At 41.1% G+C, this 20,622-nt stretch overlaps 1 protein-coding gene across 1 annotated transcript in view; it reads right to left on the bottom strand.

Moving 5' to 3' along the window:
• Window positions 1-20,622, bottom strand: part of CHN2 (chimerin 2) — a 415,952-nt gene that overhangs the window by 191,519 nt on the left and 203,811 nt on the right. Inside the window, exon 3 of the mRNA XM_006896125.1 lies at window positions 17,797-17,852. Coding sequence (XP_006896187.1) covers window positions 17,797-17,852 — 56 coding nt within the window. The remainder of the gene's footprint in view (window positions 1-17,796; window positions 17,853-20,622) is intronic.

The following is a 20,622-nucleotide window of genomic DNA, read 5'->3' as shown; positions in this document are numbered from 1 at the left end:
CTCCCTGGAAATATAAGCCTATTAAGTATCAGAAATGATGGGGGGAAAGTAATGTACATAAACAGATACAAAAAAATTACAGAGCTTAGGAGAAGGTACAAGATCAAGACATTTGACTAGTATAAAGACCAAATGGTTTGTAAAAGTGGCTGGGAATCAAAATTCACACTAGATTAAAAAGCCCAAATTCTAAAAGTACTTTTCCCTGGTAATATCTATTTAGTGCTATGGAGATGATATCAAACAAGTACTGTTTTAAGTGTTTATGTGCATTAATTTACTCTTCAAGGTTATTTCCCATACAAGACCAGAGGTCAGTAAGCTTTTTCTCTCCAGATCTAGGTAATAACTATTTTATGCTTCGAGGACCAAGCAATCTCTCAAAACCACTGTAGCATAAATGAACATGGGCTGTGTTCTAATAAAACTTTATCTGCAGTTGAAAATGCAAAGCAGATGCAGTGTACTGTTTCCCCAATACCTATTCTAGATAAATGGACAAAGACTCCATTCTAAAACACAAAACCCATTTCAAGGTATCTTATGGTTAGTTCAAAATACAGAGCTTGCCAATGCCTTGAAGGCTTTTTTTATTTAATGGCTAGTCTATTTCTGTTTATGCCTTTCCACCTCTTACTGTACTGGGAGGAGAGAATTCTATTAATTTTTAAACTATGGTGTACTGATGCCAACTAAAACAAAATAATATGAACCAAGGCCAGAATTGGTTGAAAAATGTTTTAAAACTACTGACAATAATGAAACACTAAGCAGTCTGAGGTGCCTCCTTGAATGAAAAGACATTTCTGAAGCTGCATTAAGCATGGCAGTGGGGAAGCTTGGGGAAGCCTGAGACCCATCACAGCGCAAAGAGACGGCCAGCAAAGTGCAATTACAGACTCAGTTGCAATCACTTGGAGATGCAAGACAATTCATCAAACAATCAATGTGTAATTACCTAGGAGGACACAAGGTGCTGGATGGCAACCAGTACACTGTGGTCAGGCTGTGCCAAGGCTATTTCATTTCCTTCCCCAGCAAACAGAGAGATGACTCCGGTCATGTAAATGAGGAAGAGCAAAGAGAGATTCTCATCAAAGCAAAGCTTGCTCTTCTGCCAACTAGACAGGAGGATACGGTGCATTTGCAGCTGACGAAGGTGAGATTGTAATTTGTCAAAGGACACAGACAAAGGGGACTGATTACGAAGGGCTCAGTCAGTGTCAGTCTAGAAATGACTAGGGCAGGTTAACTGAAGCAAGGAGATAGGGCCAGAAGAAGAACAACTTTGGGCTGTCTTTTCTTATTGGTTTATTGTTGCTGCAGTTGTTAATATCTGTCATCGAGCCAGCCATTAATTTAGGACAATCTCATATACAACAGAATGGGACACTATTCAGTCCTGTGCAGGCCTCCTGACAGCTCGAATCCGATCTTGTGACCCATAGAGTTTAAACTGGCTGCCATTGGGAAGTATATCACCAGGCCTTTCCCCCCTAGTCTGTCTCAGTCTTGTGGAGTCCTGCTGCCATAGAGTGTAATGTGCCTGGCTGTTAGCATTGGTGTTTGAATCTCATAGGCACTCCATGCAAGTAGATGGACAGTTTCCTCGACCAAGATTTATAATCTCACAAACCAAACAGAGGGTCCTAACCAACTTGATGGCAACGAGTTTTAGGTTCTTATTCTGGAAGCTCCACTGAAAGCTATTTGGCATCATAGCAAGTGTTAAGCTGCCCTTGCCAGATGATGGCTGTGCAAGAAGTGAACTAGCTGGGAATTGAACCTGGGTCTCCTGCATGAAAGGTGAAGCCTCTACCACTGCTCTTTATTTTAGGAGCCCCAATGGCATAGTCTGTAGTGAGTTGGGCTGCTAACCTAAAGGCTACATGTCTCTAATAGTTCAAATCCATGAGCAGCTCCGAGGGAGAAAGATGGGCAATCTCTTCCCTTTGGGATTTACAGCATCTGGAATCCAATGGAGGACTGTCATGAATCAGAACTGATGTGATGGCAATAGGTTTATTCTTAGTGGTCCCTCTATTTGTGAATTAGTCGCTTAGAATCCTGGTCTGAGATTTCTACCATCTGGCCTCAGTCCTCAGATAATCCACTGAGTAAAAGGACCTGCTACATACACTTGTTATGCATCAGAGAGTTGGACAATGACCAAGGAGGATAGAAGGAGAATTGATGCCTTTGAGCTGTAGTGCTGGAGAAGAGTATTGAGAATACCATGGACTGCTAAGAAAACAAACAGATTTGTCCTGGAAAGGGTTAAACCGGGTGGCTCCTTGGAGGCAAAGATTCTGAGGCTCTGTCTAACATACTTTGGACATGTTGTGAGGAGAGACCGGTCCTTGGAGAAGGACATCATGCTTGGGAAGGTGAAGGGACAGCGCAGGAGGGGAAGGCCCTCTGTGAGGTGGATTGATTCAGTGACTGGGATAATCGGGATGGGAGTGTCAGAGACAGTGCGATTGGCACAGGACAGAGCAGAGTTTAGGGCTATTGTACATAGGGTCGCTATGAGTCGCAAGCGACTCGATGGCACATAACAACAACAACAAAAGGACCTGCACCTTTGAAAATAGAAATAAAACAAAATATTCATGCCATCACAGTGATCTGGTATTTTTGTAAGTGATTTTGCTCAAGAAAAGCAAGATGAAATCTAGAGCATATTTGTACACAACCAAAGATAATGAGAAAACCAGAGATATGAAGAAGTGTTTTTATGAGGCCTGGAGTTCACAATTGTCTATACTGAATATGAATGCACATGAATTTTATCAGAACAGAATTTAAATATTTATCTTCTTTTTCTTTTTTAAAATTAATTTTAATGAAAGTTTACAGAGACATAGGGTTTCCAGTCATTCATCACTTTTCTATATATTTTTAAATTCAAACCTAACACTAAGAAACAATGCTCCAGAAAGTTAGGGAAGAGCACAGGAAATCAGTCTAAATTAAGTCTTGACCATATGCTCAGACTCCCACGTATCTGTCAGTTGGTCACATTAGAGCAGCCTGAGTGTTGCTGTGATGTTGGAAGCTACAACACTGGTACCTCAATCACCAGCAGTGTCACTCGTGGGGGACAGATTTCAGTGGTGCTTTCATGCTGAGATACATAAGGCAGAGAGACCTAGTAAATTACTTCAGAAATTATGTCCATGAAAATCTTCTGCTTCACAATAAAATAGTGTCCAAGTCACTTAGTTTGGATACATCATAAGGAAAGATCATTAGGGAAGGGCATGCATTTGGTGAAATGGAGGGTGAGTACACTGGAGACCTTCGCTGAGATTGGATGGCACAACAGCCACAGCAACGGACTCAAACACACTGGCAACTGTGCAGATGACGGGGACCAGATAATGCCCAATCTGCTGTGTATAAGACTGCGTGAGTCAGAGGTGTCCCGAGGCCATCTGTCTATTCACCTAGCCATCTATTTATATACCTCTCCTCTTAACAATGATTCATATTTGGCCTCTGCAGTGTAAGAGGGTTGGCAAAACTGGAAAGAAACAACATATATTTTCAAGGGTGGAAAACAATATCTAGGAGAGAGCACATTTAGGGAAAAGCCTTGGCCATGTGTGACTTGTGATTTCTCCTTTGATATCCACCTGGCACAGTGCTAGGCACACAGAAACATAAAATAAAAGTAAGAATTCTACTAGTGAGCCATGATGGCTGTCCAAACATGAAACCTGAAGTCACTGCCAGGGAGTTAGAGCAGACTTATGGCCTCTTTCCTAAGGAACTGAAGAAGTGATTAAGACAAGGAAACAGAAGGAAGTACAATAAATCCAATAAAAAACCCCTCAAACCCACTGCCACTGACTGGATTCTGACTCATGCCAACACTAGTAACTAAAAAAAAAGTCATTGTCATCAAGTTTGAACCACTTTATAGTGGACCCTCCAACAGGTTTAAATCACATAGGATTCCATCTTTCTCCCACTGAGCCCCTGGTATATGAAGACTGGCCACTTTGGGTTGGCAACACAATTCATTAACCATTAGGCTACTTGCTCTGCTGATATTTCCACAATCAGGGAAAAGTATGTGTCAGGGTTGTGTAATTTCTCCATATCTGTATGTTGAGCAAATCATTCAAGAAGCTAGCTTTTATGAAAAAAAAGTGGAGCATCAGGATTTAAGACTCTTCAATAACCTGCATTATATTATGCAGGTAACATAATCTTGCTTGGTGAGAGCTAGGGGAACTTGAAGCACTTGCTGAAGAGGATCAAGGATGTACTTGCAATATGGATTATATTTCAATATCAAGAAAAGAACAAAAAAATCCTCACCACTGGTCTGATGGGCAAAAATTATGATAGATGGAGAGAAGATTGAAATTGTCAACAATTTAATCTTGCTTAGATCCACAATCAACGTCCCTTGTATGAGCAATCAGGAGACCAGGAGACATACAGTATTGGGAAAGTCTGCTGTCAGGGATCTCTCCAAAGTCCTGAATAACCATGATGTCAGACTAAAGGCTCAAGTTTGCCTGATGCAAGCTACTTTTATTCTTTTCAATCACCTGCTATGCATCTGAGAGCTGGACAATGCATAAGTATTACAGAAGAATCAATGCTTTTGAGTCGTTTGTGGTGTTGGAGAAGAGTACTGAATATCCCATGGACTTCCAAAAGAACAAACAGGTATGTCCTAGAGAAAGTGAAATCAGAGTGCTCTTTGGAGGCAAGAATGGTGAAGCTTTGCCTCACATACTTTAGGCATGTTGCTAGAGACTATTTCTTAGAGATGCTTATTATATTTGGAAAGGTGGAGGGATCAGCGCAAGAGATAAAGACCTTCAACCAGATGGGTTGACACAGTGACTGCATCAGTAGGCTCAAGTGTGTCAGAGACAATGAGAACAACACCAGATAGGACAGGGTTCAGATCTGTTGTTCATAGGGTCACTACAATACTCGACTCGAAGACACTAAACAACAACAACAACAACATACAAGAAGAGGCAGCTCATCTTTCTCCTGCAGAGCTGAGGTGATTCGAACCACTAAAGAGGCACCACCTATGTGCTAGCAGTGTGACTCCCTACCAATTAAGCCACCTAAGTAGAATGGTTAGAAAACTGTTCCTCACACTTAAGCATGCACCAGAACTTCCTTAAGAGGTTTTAAAAACACAGTTTGCTGGGCCTTGTCTTCAGAGAGCAGCTCATTCAGTAGGTGTGAAGTGGGCCAGAGAATCTGCATTTCTACCAAATCCCCATTGTTCCTGACTCTGGAAATCAGCATTTGAGAATCATTGGGTTAAAAAGCCCAGTCCTAAGATAGACCTAGGAATGCCAACCTATGAAGAAAACCCTATGAAGACCTCAAAAAAAGCCCAAAACAGCAGAAGCAGACCTCTAGTGAACTGGCAAAAAAACCCAAAGAAGTATTTAGGAAAGAGTTATCCCAGTTCATCGTCCAGTGCCTGAGCCTTTAGTGGAAACCCGACTGCAAAGTCGAAGGATTACTACAACTGAAGACTTCAAACACGTGGCTCGCAAGCTGACTCATGGTGTTATGAATAAGGAGCTGAAGTACTGTAAGACCCCAGAGGACCTGGAGTGCAACGAGAATGTGAGACAAGACTGAGGAGTGCATTAAGAAGTACATGCAGAAGTTTGGGGCTGTTTACAAACCCAAAGAGGACACTGAAAATTGAGTGACTTCTGCTGCCAGGATGGGAGAGAGGGCAAGTGCTCAAACAGGACAGACATTGGGAAGAACCCCTGTGTGCCCTCTGCCCCACCCCACAGTCAGGACTCATGCTGCAGAGGGCATGTCACCCTGAGCAGAGTCAAACCCTGAGGATTGCAACTGAAAGCCACAAAACTGAGCTCCAGCTGCGTTAAGGGATGTCTAGTTATGAGCCAGTAGGGGCATGGTTAGAGGCCGTCAGAAGCAAGGGTTTGGGAAAGACCCTCCCTCTGAGACCCGGGCCCAGGCCTGAACCTCACGCTCCAACCTGGGTCTCCTCCTTGGCAGTGCTGTCAGCGCACAGACCCATGCGCCTCCCCACCCCTGCCATCCTGATGATCTGTATTATATTTTAATGTATATGGGAATATACTGAAAACAATTTGTTTCCTGGTTTTTGTTTTGCTTTTAGATTCTCCATGCATCAGAGAAAGACTTTGTAAGGACGGTTACTGTTCTCCTGCAAGGTTTAATTTGTTATTATGTAAATATTCTGAAGCAGGCTGCCTTGTGGTTTTGGCCAGCCTTGTGCTATGTTGATATAAAATCACTTTATCTAATTTTACTGAACTTTTTGTATATAAAAAAAATAAAACCAGTTAAAGGAAAACAAACAAACAAACAAAAGCCCAGTCCTGGATTTGAAATGTCTGAGTTTGAATCTGGACTCTTCCCTCCTGTGCTACGTTTTGAGTCTTATTTCCTCTTGCGTAAACACAGAGAGAATAAAAATCGTGGTTATCCCAAGGAGTTTCTGTAAGTAATAGCATGTGAAATTCTTAACCCCTGCTCCAGACACACTAAAGACCCCATGCAGGCTAGTTGTTAATCTGAAGGGACGAAAAACAAGTAAATAATCAGGTATTTTCAATTAGGTAGTTGGATTAAAGTTGGACCATTTGGGATTGCTCCATGCTCATTTGTTTCTTATGGAATGCAGAGAGAGACTGAGAAACCTGTTTTTAAAATCTCACTGCTTGCTTAGTCAGGCCACGCTATTAGAGGAGACACGGCTTGCTTGGGGCAATGTGTAGCCTGTCTTTATCAGCAATATTTCTTAGTTAAAGTTTAATCAGGTGCTCAAAATGGGAAGCATGTCTTAAGGGCCTCCTGGTGCACCCGGCACTATAGATAGCACTTCCTTTGCAGGGTGGTCCTGGGCACAGGAAATTGATCTTAAACTCAATTTGCAGGCTCTCCTGAGCATATGGTGTGTTGCTAGGGACTGAACTTGCTGTGCAGGTATGAACTACTCTTATTTCTAGATTTCAAAGGCTGGCCTTCAAAAGTCTGTTATCTTCTCACAACCATTGTGTCAGCAGTTCCTAATTCTCCCCTACTTACCAGTCAATAATGTTATGTGTGGTTGAGTCAGAACCAAATAAATCATAGCTGACCCTCCAGTGGGTTTTAAGAGACAATAAATCACACCAGAGTAGACTGCCCATCCTTCTCCCACAGAGCAGCTGGTGGAGTTGAATTGTGTGCCTTTGGATTGGCAGCACAACTTCTTACCACCAGGCCACCAGAGCTCCTTAGTCAATAACAGTATCTCTGATAATAGCTGTCAACATGATCAAAGCTCAAACTCATTGCTATTGAGTGGGAACAGATTTGTCCAGTAATGTAAATAGAAAGAGAGGAGCTTGCCCATCCTTCTCCTTCAGAGCTGCTGCTGAGATTGGCCACCATTGGGTTAGCTGTGTAACTGCTTACAGACTATGTCATAATGGAACATTCCTTGTAAAATGGGATGCTATCTCCTACTCTTCTTTTCTAAAACAATTAACCACACAATATAACATTCCCTTTCTAGTTATTGTACTGGAGAACAACCATGTTCAAGTTAGAATTTCATAACTAAATAATCAGGAGAGATCAACCAGTAGCTGCTAGGTCAATTCAGGTAGACCCATTTATGTGAGAGGCCAACTGAGCTTTCCAAAGAAGCTCATGGAGTATTCTGTTTGTGGTCCCTGGATCCCAAAGTGCCAACCTTCTGTTTAGCATCCAAGAGTGTTAAGTGTTTTCACCACCCAGGGACTCCAACAGACTTGACAAATTATCCACACAAAACAAATTAAAAAATAAAACCAACAGAGCAATCCCAACGATCTTGAGTCAGTTCTGTCGCATGGTGACCCTCTGGCAGGTTTCCATGGCCTACTATGCATCATTGCTTAATCTTACCTTTATGAGTTTATTCTGTTGTAAGGAGAAAACTCCACTTTTGCCTCAATATATGATGTAGCATGTATATGTCTCCTTGGGAGCTCTCACCTTTTCATCTCATCTGCTTCTGTCGGTTTGGAAGCTCTGAGTTTTGGAACAGTCTATTGCTTAAAAAAGCAAAACCAAAAGCCAAAACCACAAACCAAACCTGTTTTGGTTGAGTTGATTCTGACTCCTGACAAGCCCATGTGTCAGAGAGGAGAACTTTTCCACAGGGTTGTCTTGGGCTAAATATTTATAGATGCAGATTACCACACCTTTCTGCTGTCATACTGTGGGGTAAAGTCAAATTGCCAACCTTTAAGCTTGTTGTTGTTGTTAGGTGCCATGGAGTTGAGTATGACTCATAGTGACCCTATAGTCAACAGATCTGAATCCTGTCCTCTGCTGTGCCATCCTCCAGTCTCTGACACACTCAAGCACATTGCAGTCAATCCACCGGGACATAGGTGTGAAAAGCTGCACTCACTGTGTCAATCTACCTGGACTTCCTCTCTTTCCCTGACCCTCCACCTTTCCAAGCATGATGTCCCTCTCCAAGAAATAACCTCTCCTAGCAACATGCCCAAAGTATGTAAGATCAGCTTTGCCCCTAAGAAGCAATCTAGCTGCACCAAGACATATCTGTTTGCTTTTTGGCAGGTCACAGAATAGTCAGCACTATTCTCTAATACCACAGTCCAAAGGCATCAGTTCTTCTGCAATCCTTATTTACTATCCAGCTCTCAGGTGCATACCACATGACTGAAAGGACTATCACCTGAATCAGGTGCATCTTAGTCCTCAAACTGATATCACTTCTCCTCTGTAGTTTGTAGAGGTCCCTGACTACAGATTTTCCTGATATAATAGGTCTCCTGATCTCTGTACTTCTGGTGCCAAATGTAATAATTGTGGATCCAAGTAAGATGAAGCCGTTGGCAGTCTTAAGCTTTTCTCCATCTATCATGATGTTGTCTATCTGTCCAATGGAAAAGATTTTTGTTTTGTTGATGTTGAGATGCCATCTATATTGAAGGCTGCAGTCTTTGACATTTTGTAGCAAGTGCTTCAGTTTGTAGTGGCGTTCAAATATTCGATGCTATCCAGAGACCTTTCAAATGTCCTTACCCACGGTTTGTGATATCCCTTTAGCAACCACTAAATATTTTCTAGGCGATAACTTGCTGGGTGGCCTAGTAGTAAGAATCTGTGTTGCAATCCCAAAGGCGCTCGGTTAGAATCCACCAGCTGCTCTGTGGGGGAAGGATGGGCAATCTCCTCCCATGCGACTTACTGCCTCTGAAAACCTGCTGGAGGGTCAGCTATGAGTCAGTTCAGACTTGATGGCACACAACAACCACTTGCCCTACTAAGTTAGAAAGTCAAAGTATTTTAAGGATCCTACATTCTTTTGTGGTTACCTGGCTCCAGTAAGTATATCAGAGATGATGAGGACGGGACAGCAAACTTCAAGGTTCAAATTAACTCTTTATAGATATGCTCTGAATTGTAGTCAACTCAATGGTATCTAGCAACAGTGTGTAGTGAGTTATATTGCTAATCTAAAGGTAGCATATCTCTGGAAGTTCAAATTCACCAGCGGATCCTCCCACAGTGATTTACAGCCTTGGGAGCCCCCAAGAGGGTTGCTTTGAATCAGAGCAGACTTGACAGCAATAAAGGTTCCCCCCCCGCCCCCCTGCAAATACATCAGCAGTGATGTGTTCTTGCAGTTAATTGTCATTGAGGGGGGGAAAAGGTCATTTTCAAAAAAATGCTAAATGTTTTGTTTTATCTTTAGAAAAAGATAAAACTGATATGTCCATAATGTTATGAGCCTGATGGTCAAAATGAAAGCATGTGCAGCTCTGGAAAAACTTGCATCGCAGAAATTCTGAGGGTGAGTGAGGGGATGAAAGCCTTGGAGGAGTAACGATAGAAAAGCCCTATATTCTTGCTAGTGTCAATATTAAATAAAATAAAGAGACAAGTGGAAAAGTGTAGGATGAAAAGATTAGAAATATTTCTTACCAGGGGGAAAAATGGCCTTCTGATTACTACACATAAAGCCAATTAAAAGGTAATGGGATTGATTTTTACTCGTGGCTCCTAGAATCAATCTCATTATTTTACATGTTCCTTGTTTTTGCCTTGAACCAGCAGAGTTTTCTCCTCCCCACGAATGGACATTTATTTGTAAACATTTATGCTCAATATATGAAAGAGGAAAAGAAGGTGGACTGTAGATTTGGAGAAAACCTCTCTGAGTTTACTGAAAACCTGTGGTTTGGAATGTCTTGAGTGAGCTGAGAACAGTATGGCCAATCAATAGAGCTTGTCTGCTGGACACATGTAAGACAAGGTAAATGCCTAAAGCAACGACTGCGAAGGCTGGGTATGATTAATAAATATTTCAAACACATAATGGTGAAACGGAGTTTTATTAGGATTTTAAAAGAACACAGATTTTATAAATGAAAGTAGAAGAGGGTAAAATGAGTAGCTTTTTAGGAATAAAAAAACCCTCCAAACTAAACCACCCTAAAGAAAACACAGAAAAGGGGGAGATATTTAAAGCAATGTTTTAAAAGTAAATACAATGGACTAGGAGGTAAAATAAGGCAAATGACTGTTATTTAAGATTGGCCATTGTCTTCTGTATCCAGCTAAAGCTCTGACAATCAAGAGAAAAGTGGATTCTGATTATGAATACTGGAAGCCTCGTTTCTACAATGCATTTTTTCTAAGAAAAAATAGTTTTCCAAAAGAGAGAAAAGTCTGGTACAAGGGAGAGAGTGTATAAAACATAAAAAAAAAGGGAAGAACAATTCAAAACAATTGTGTGTGACTTTATTTCTCTTTTTTAAAATTGCTTTTTATATTCTCACATTCACTACAGCAGTGTAAAAAAAGAAAAAAGACAATTGACAGTGAATCATGGACAGTTACAAAAGTATTCCTACTTACTGCATATTATTTAGATGGTTCTAGTGGAATTCAAGTTTAAATTAGTCATGCAAGTAAATCTTGATGTGTTGGAATTTTGGAAAGGTCAAAAAAGAAATTGGGACTTCCAGGGGAAAAAAAATATTAGCCTATATTTAAGTAAGAAGCTTCACAACTGCCAGAAATCTAAGCCACTACCCTAATAACAGCATTGCATAAATTTGATACGCTATTAGTAATAGTTTGAGAATTCTAAATTCCTTATATTAGCGGTCTCTGCTTTGTCATCATGTGATCATCATATATTTAAGCTTGGCATTGTGTGCCATGCCAGCGACACACTTAATACTGCAGCTTGTATTGTCCCGGAAGGAGACGGACAGTCAACAAGTACACGGTTCAGTGTGATAACTGGATGACCTTACAGGACAAGGGGGGAGCTCTGGTGGCATCATCCACATGGAATCTTGCTGCTCAACCAAAAGTGGCTCTGCTTTGCTGACCTGAATCCACCAGTGGCTTTATGGCAGAAAGATGGAATGTCTCCTCCCAACTGATTGAAAGCTTTGGAAAAACTGCTGGTGGGTTAGCTGGGAAATTGGCTCTAACTGAAAAATGGCAATGGATTTTGGTTTTGAACTTTTAGGATAAGTAGACCTGCCCCACCGGGTTTTCAAGACTGTAAATCAGAGGCCCACTATAGAGCAGAGGGTCGGCTGAACTCCTGATCTTTGGGTTAGTTAGGAGAGAACTCACTTACACCATCAAGACTCCTCAGGAAGTATATGAAGTACAAGATAAAGAGTGTATATAACAGAGACGATCTTATGGTTGGACAGGTGCTAGTTCTATGGAATTCACCAAGGATCCTTGTTACTAGGTGAAATTTGATCTAAAAGCAGGACAATGCAGACACTGGGGATAAGAATTTCAGGCAAAGGGAAAATATACAGGTTCCGAAGTAACTGTTCAATGAATGGGAACAGAAAGTAAGGACAAAAGATACTGCATCCAAAGAATGGAACAGACAGGGCAAATATGAACACACGAGTTACACCACGAATGACTGGCGCAGTGAGAAGACTTGCTTTTAACCTAAGAGCAACAGAAAGCTAGTGAAAGACTGATAGATATTTAACAGTGAACATTTGGGAATTTCTGGGTACAACAAGAGGGGCTCTGCTGGTGCTGTGGTTAAGGCATTTGGCTGTTAACCAAAAAGAGAGTAGTTCAATTCCACAGCTGCTGTTCAGGAGAATGATGTGGTGGCCAGGGTATGGAAAGGTTTGCAGCTTTGGAAACCTGAGGACCATTCTGTTATGTCTTCTAGGGTCACTATGAGTTGGAATTGAATCAGCAGGGAGAGACAGGTGTTTTGTTTTGTTTGTATTTGTTGCAAAGTGGCACCAATGTTTAAGCACATGACTGCTAACTGAAAAGGTTATCGGTTCAAGCCCACACCAAGGTGCTTCGGGAAAAAGGGCTAGTGATCTGGGGGCGGGGGGTGGGAATCAACTAATGAAATCTTCTAGGAGCACAGTTACATTCTCTCACACAGGAGGATAGAATCAACTGGACCATAACTGGATTTGTGTATGTCAGAGAGAATGTGAATGTGTGTGTGCGTGTGCGCGCACGCGTGCATGTTAGAGGCTCTGTGTGTGTGTGTGTGTGCATGCGCGCGCATGAGAAAGAAAAGAGAATGTATGTGTGTGTCAAACAGTATATAAGGGAGAGTGGTGTGTGTGTATTACAGAGACTGTGATGGGGGAGAGAGAAGGATAGAGCAGGAGAGGGAGGAAGAAAGGGAGAAGGAGGGGAAAGGGAGATGGGGGAAAGTGAAAGGGGAGAGAGGGAGAGAGGAGGAGAGGAAGAAAAAGAGAATGAATATATAGAGGAAGTATGCCAGGCAACACTAACTGCTTATTTATAATTGTCCAGGTAAGAAATTATAATGGCTTCACGTTAGAGGAAGGTGGGCAAAACCAATATATATATTTGAAGGTCAAGCTAAACAATGGAAATGAGTAGGAAAGGGAATAGCTTAGTGTGACCCCCCCTGGCTTCTGAAGTTAGGTATTATGGGATGGACAGAGTCAGTTCTATGTTGACACTAGGGTAGAGCTGACCTGGGAGACACCACGTGAAGCTGGTGAACAGATGGATGGGGGTTTGCCACCCAGGAGAGCAGTCTTGGCCAGCGACACAAATTTGCGAGTCAATATTCTGTCCAGTTCCTGGCTGCCCAGCCAGGCACACATTTGGCAATCAATAAATGCTCATAAAATGACTGATAGATAATTGCCGAAAAGGGCAAGTGAGAATTTTGCATTCTGGGAGACATTTAGGATCTCCTGGCAAGGGGCGCTCAGGAAATGCCAGCAGAGTGCCAGGTGCCGTGGCTGCTCAATAAATATTAATTTACAGTGAGGAGTTTCAAGAAAGCGATGAACTGTTATTTCGGGGGCTGACCCTGCCCAGTTTAATTGGCTCCAGCGCCGGTGCTCAGCTTGCGCCTTCTGTTCCTCGGCCTCTGTATCTTTTTCCTGGGGACGGATTTCCTGACCTGGGCATCTTGCTTTATTCTTGGTCACTGCTTTTCTTGCCCACACACTCGGGGGATTTTGCCACCTTTCAGACTGTCCCTAATGACTGTCTCAGAACTTGCTTGGTTTGTGATTCTGATGACTCATTAGCATAATATGAGCAGCCATTGTGTGGCAAGCACCATTCTAGACACTTGATACATGTGTCCCGTTGAGATAAGCCCTACAAAGTAGATGTTTGCCCTCCAGTTAGACCTTAATCTCCCTGAGAGCAAGGAACTGGCACAAACTCACACAGCCAGAAAGTGTGGAGTAAGGATTCCAAACAAGTCCAGCTGATTCTGCAGCCAGACCACCGTGCCTGTCAGGGTTGGCTAAGCTTGTTGAGCTGTCAGCTGAGTCAGGCTGTGTCTCTGACTCACCTTGCTCTCCAACAAAGCCCTAAAGGTGGTTTGACACCTCTGACACCACCTCCACGCTCAAGGCAGGGGAATGTGTCTGTATCCCCAAGCGACAGTGTTTCCAGCTGGAGTCAATGTCTTCATTTCACTTAGGCTCTAATGTGGGTGTGGAGGATCCTAACTGGGGATAGGTCCCATAAAACATGATGCTATTAGTAATCAGAGCAACCCAGCTTTCCGAGCAGGTTTTCCGGGACTAGAGATAGGGTGAGGGAGCTCTGATGACCTAGTGAAGCTGTCCCGCAAACCCAAAGAATGTGGTTTGAACCCACCAGCAGCTGCATGGGAGAAGGGTGGGCAATCTCCTCCTGTGAGATTAACTGCCTCTGAAAACTCACTGCAGGGTCAGCTATGGGTCGGTTCCACGTTACGTAACAAGAACAAGAGAAAGGGTGCAGGGAGGAGAAGGATTGTAAGCCTCGATGATAGTAAGGATGGTGGGAGCAGTGATGGTTCTGTGGCAGAACTCTTGGCTCTCATGCCAGAGGCGTGGATTCAATGCTCAGCTCTGTATCTTAAGCACAGCCCATCACCTTTGCACCCATCATTGTCTGTCATTTGAGGTCTGTGTGCTTGCTCCTCTGATGCTGGATCGCTTTCAGTAGAGTTTTCAGAGTAGGACAGACTAGGAAGGAAGGACTGGAAGTGTCTTCTGAAAGTCAGGCAATGAAAACTCTATGGATCAAAACAGTCCAACCCTTAAGCAATAAAGGAGATGGTGCGGGGTTGAGTGGCGCTTTGTGAGGTTGTTCACGAGGCTGCCATGAGGTGGAAGCTGACTTGATGGTAGCTAGCAACAATATGAAGCAAGGCTGTGTATTTACAGGAGTCTTAGAACCCAGCAAAGGGATGGGACTTTTCTATGTGACCCGCCCCCCCCCCCCCCGTACCAAAATTAAACTCACTGCCACTGAACAGATTCTAACTCCTGGTGACCCTCTACTGGGTTTCCGAACCTGTACATCTTTATGTGAGGAGACTTCTCACCTTTCTCCTGTGGAGAAGATGGTGTATTCAAACCACTGAACTTTTGGTTAGAAACCCAATACAAAATGCACTCTGTCACCAGGGCCTCTTTTTTTCCTAAGTAGTTATAGGAGAAAAAAAAAATCCTCACTCGTTACTCCTAAGAAGAAGCTTTCGTGGCTTTTATGTAAATGTGTTAATAAAGCTCTGAACTCTCCGGCCATTCATTCAAACTAAAAGGCTCTATGTCTTCATTAGACAAGCCCTCCCAGCAGGAAGGTGTGCTACAAGAAAACAGACATTTGACTAAACGCCATCTGCAGCAGGAACAACCATTTCACCTGCATCCAAGAGGAGCAGCCGCTTCACCCATCACAGGGAGCCAAGTCCTGGGGTCACAGCAATTTGGGCAGGGATTATTTGCAGCTGATGCAGGACAGAGTGAGTTGAAGCTACTCCTGCTGGCGTGCATCGAAACAGCACCTGTTCTTCCAGCAATCTCGCCCCTGTATCACCTGACACCTGCTTGGCTGGCTGAGCCCCGGCTGCTTGCAGAGGAAATGGAGCTGATTGTGTCCACTGCACAGTAGATTTCATGGGGGAAATGTGATTTGGAATTTTTAGATGCCAGCTTAGTAAAAATGAAGCATTTACAAAGCATAACCTACTAATGGATAAACTAATACAGGTCATTAGCTTGGTTTAAAAGGCAAACAAATGCCACACTTATATCTTTTGCGGTAGTAGACAGCAGTGGTTTTCAGTACATAACTCTCCTGTGCTAATACCTCAGAACAAAGGAATTATTATGTATTGTTTCCTTTAATCTTTGGCAAACCAAAACCCCACTGCCATTGAGTCAAGTCCAACTCACAGAATCCTTATGTTGTTATTATGTACTGTCAAGATGAGTATGATTCATAGCAACCCTAGGAACAACAGATCTGAACCCTGTCCTATCTTGTGTCACCTTTATAATTTCTGACACACTTGAGCCCATTGCCACAGCCACTGATAATCCATCTTGTTGAGGGTCTTCCTGTCCTTCACTGACCCTCTGCTTTTCAAAGCATGATGTCCTTTCCAAGGAATAGCTTTTTTTTTACATGCCCAAAGTATGTGAGATGAAGCTTCACTATCCTTGTGTCAGAAACAGACTGCAACATCTTGTTCCCACAGATCAGAAAGTGAATTTGAACCACTAATCTTCTGGTTTGTAGCAGAGAATTTAACCAAGAACAACATTAAATGGTTATGTGGTGGATCTTCACTCCACGGGTATCTGAGGAGCTTCTGAACTGAATACTAGGAAGAGTATCTATGAATAGTATCTGGATGTACTCATTAGCACAGACAAAGTATACCTGACCTAAAGGAACAAGTGACATGGTTCCAAAGATACTGAGAAATAAAGAATCTCAATTTCTTTCTTTCTTTCTTTAAAAAACACAATTAGGTGTGTATGTGGGTGGGACAATCTTGCCCAAGTCTTTAATCATATCTTTCTCTTTTAATATGGTATGTGAAATGCTGACAGTCAAGTTATTTGCTGTTTCCCAATATTTACATCAAAGTCAGTACAGATAGCCTTCTATACATTTTTTTAAAAAATAAATGAATGAATGACTAAATATTTACTACCCTCTGGGTTTCAAGAGCTGGTGCCTGATCATGTCTGGCAACATTATTAACACCACTAGGAAGACTCATCAGTTATATTCTCATTTTACCAACATCCATTCAATGTAAACATACAAATAACTAGCTCCTTCCACAAGTATTACTGCTCTATCAGAAAAAATTCTAAACGAAAAGTAGGAGTGAGGACATTTTTAAGCAATACGTTTCTTATTTCTCACTGATGAGCCATTGAAGATAATGTATTTATCCTATTCATTTATTCAGATACTAATGCATAATCAAAGGACCACAAATGACAGGTCAGGATCAGACTTCCAAATGCACATCTGACCTCATCTTCAATTTTCCTTTCAGCACCACATATTTTTCTCTCAGGCTATACTCCTGAAATAAAGAAGTCCAGTATGCATTAAGATTAAGATTATTTGATACATTTTATGCCTTTCAAAAGAAGTAAAATTTTGGGTAGAGAGATGTGTGAAACAGTGGTAAATCTATGTGTGGATACGTAAGTACCTAAATCTGAGATAAGTTCAAAACCCTATTCAATTCAATCCACCAGCAAATGCTGAAGTTCAAGGATGGCTGACAACAGTGATAGACAGAAGCTTTTTCCCCGTGGTAAGGCAGACACGACACTCTGAATGGTATCTGCTACTATACACTTAATCAAACTAATAACAACCAAAATACGCAAGAACTCAAGGGCTTTTGATTTGAAAGGTATCAGTGTGAGCATTAAAGAAACTAGCCAGAATCAAAACAGAAAATAGGGCCTTAGTCTTGCCTTTCAAAAGTCGCTGGAATCCTGGGTGATAAGAGCGCTGATTAGTGAAGGCTGACTTGGATGAGTTCTGCAGGCTGGTAAGCAGATTTATGAGTTGATATATTTTTTTCATGCTTATTTCCAGAAATAAAAATAAAGTCACTTTTCTGGTAGATTTTCATTATTTTTTTAAATGTCAGGTAAATATGGCAAGGCATAAATGCTTGCTAAATATGTTTTTTTAAGTATCTAACTGCTAGTTATCTTGAAATACTTCATAATGGATGGGGGGGGAAAGAGTCGTCAAAGCAACAGTAAAAAGGAAAAGTTAGTGAGTACTTGAAAATAAAACTTGATTTCAAAATATTATAGATTATGAAGATGTTAAATTTGGTGACACCCTAACAAACCTTCATGGAAATCAATCCCCTGGAAACTGGAAAGACCTCCAATAGCTGCGGAGAGCTGATAATTCATCACATTTAACAAGGTGTATTCGAAATAGGCAAGTACTGACCTCCCGAGGACAAATGATCCTCTTGGGACGAGGTGCCTCTTGCTGTAACTGATACACTGCCAAAGAGGAAAAAAAAAAGATGATAATTAGAAAAAGACACCACACACCAACATGCCTTCAAATATTTCCACCTGGGTACATCCCAAGAATTGAAAATAGTTAAAGCAAAACAAAACAAAACAGCAACAATAACAGAGGCAGCACAGAGACACATCTTCAGGCTGGAGAAAGTCAGATCATTTATATGGAAATTAGTCACCATGAATGTAAACTGGCAAAATTGATTTTTTTTTTATTCTTATAAGGCCAATTTAGTTTCGTAATTGTTACTGGCATTGTTCATTTTTATGGCTTTCTTGAAGACTAGATAGGACGAAAATTCTTCTGAATATTTTAAAGACGAAATTCGACTTGTGAGTACCTTGGTGGTAAGATCATATAATAGGATTCCTGAATTTAAATGCCGACATCTCTTAACACATGAGGGAAAGACCAGTGTCAGAGAGGAGTGTCATTCTCTGAAATGTTAACGGTTCTATACAAAGACAGTGATGCTGGGAGTGAATGAAACAGCAAGTCATTTATTTCTCTTTTCAGTATTCCATTTCTGCCTGCTTATCACCATGGATTCTCATCCACTTAACTACCTCCCATTCACTGTCCTTCCTCTTCCACAGGCTCTTTAATATTTTAAATACTAATGACTGTCTTCTAACCTGTTCTAAAGACACATTTTCGGGCTTGGGCCTGGAGGAAAGCACTGTAGTATGTATATAAAAAACATAATTTATCAAACTATTATTGTGGTTTTGTCAGACTAGACAAAGTGACTCCTCCATACTCCCCTGCTCACCCCCTCCCTGCTCCCACTACTTCTCAGTCTGATTCTCTTACACAGAAAGCCACTCTCGGTAGATAGTTTTTGAGTTCTGCTTCCATGAAAATAGATGTTGACAACAAACTGAACTGATGTTATCTTCAGAATCTGAGGGTGGGAAGAATTAATTTTAGAAGAGAAAAAAGAACTCTCAGAAATTTAAAAAAGGTCATTAAACATATTTCTAAGAAATTGATAAGATATACACACAAATTTCTGATGTATTCTTTTTAAAAACTTCATTTATGCTTTCGTTTATTGGAAAATGTACTGTGGAGTGACAAAATGTGTGATTATTTGAGTTCTGAATAGAAACTTACTGGAGATTTTAGGACCTATTTTATCTTAAATGGAATTTAATAAATAGTATTCTTTTAATTTTTTTAAATTCTCATCATATTTCATACTATTATTCTTAAGAATCTGATACATCTGATATGTGACATATAAATATAAAAAAGAAATCTCAGCTGAAGGGCACATGGCCATGTGGAAATAGAGATGAAAATAATGGAATATATGTTGCTATTATGGCTTCCCAGTGCCGCCTTCTCAACATGGTTATTTTCTTACTTACATGGTTATTTTCTTACTTAATTAAGTATAGGCTATCCAGCTTCAGCACAGGAAGAAGAGGATCTCACCCTCTTACAGATGTTGTACTTTGCCAGACATTTCAGCTTACATTGACCACATTAATGATGAGATATGTGCCGTTAAGGACAACTATCCCCAATAGGAAAGAAAAGCAGCACTTAACATAACCTTCTGACTCAAAATGACAAGTTAAAAAAAATTCTGTCCATTTATGGAAAAAAGAGCCTGCAGATCCTAATGGGCCAGCATACAGAAAGTAGCTTGTCTGTCAGTTGGCATAAATTGCTCTGCTTGAGCTACACCATTCCTTTGCTTTCATGGTACCATATTTTCTGAGTTTTCTTCCTTCTACTCTGGATGGTATTTTTCTGTCCTCATTGCTGACTCTTCCTCCTTTATTGAAAGCTAGAGCTGGCTTGTCTTGGACACTCAAAAGGTCCCATATTTTTCTGAATTCATACAGTAAAAGTACTGTGGAAGCTAGCAAAGTATCACCTTTCAAGAATGTGGGTTACAGATATCCATGAGAAAAATGAAATGAACATAGTATATCTATCCACCAATGGAATGACAGATTAGATAGAGCCACTATTAGTTATAATTGATTTGATGGCACATGACGATAATAAATATGTATAGTCATACACACACACACACATTATGATGTTGTAACACAATAAGAAATACATGTATCTGTATACATATATATATATAAATACATGTAATGAAAATTTGTAGTTTAAGAAAATGAGTAAAATAACAATTAATGTGCATTTTTGCATGTATATATAGAAGCTTTGCAAAGATGCAAAGAAGTAATAAGAGCAATTGCCTTCAGGGGATGGAGCGAGTAGGGCAGACAAAGATCAGAGTAGAGAGTAACTCCTTAATGTACTCTTTATAATATTCCCTTGACTTTCTGAAGCACATTCATATATTGCTTACACAAAACAAGGTGGATAAAGTACATAATCAATGGGATTAGAGAAGGTGTCTTGCAAAATAGAAACATGAAGAGTTGGTCAATCAAAGAGCTCTCTCCTTCTGCCCTCAAGGCAATTCCTATTCATAGTGACCCTGCCTTGGGTTTCTGAGGAGCCACCAGTGGACGAGAGCTGTCAAAGACACAATGTCCTTTGGTTAGCTGAGTAATTGCCATGTATTCTCACTCTCAAAACAAAACAATCTCATAACACAAAAAACCCATAGAGAAAATAAGAACGGAGGCTCAATTGGAGTCCTGTACACCAATGTTCACAGCAGTGTTATTCACCATCACAAGAACATAGAAACAGCCCAGTTGTCCAACTACAATTGAATGGATTGAGAAATTATGGTACATTCATACTATG

The sequence above is a fragment of the Elephantulus edwardii genome, unplaced genomic scaffold (genome assembly GCF_000299155.1).
Source record: "Elephantulus edwardii isolate Elephantulus edwardi_28Jun2011 unplaced genomic scaffold, EleEdw1.0 scaffold00182, whole genome shotgun sequence".
Taxonomy (NCBI): domain Eukaryota; kingdom Metazoa; phylum Chordata; class Mammalia; order Macroscelidea; family Macroscelididae; genus Elephantulus; species Elephantulus edwardii.
The sequence above is the reverse complement of the archived record's forward strand: the minus strand, read 5'-3'. Positions and strand labels throughout refer to the sequence as shown.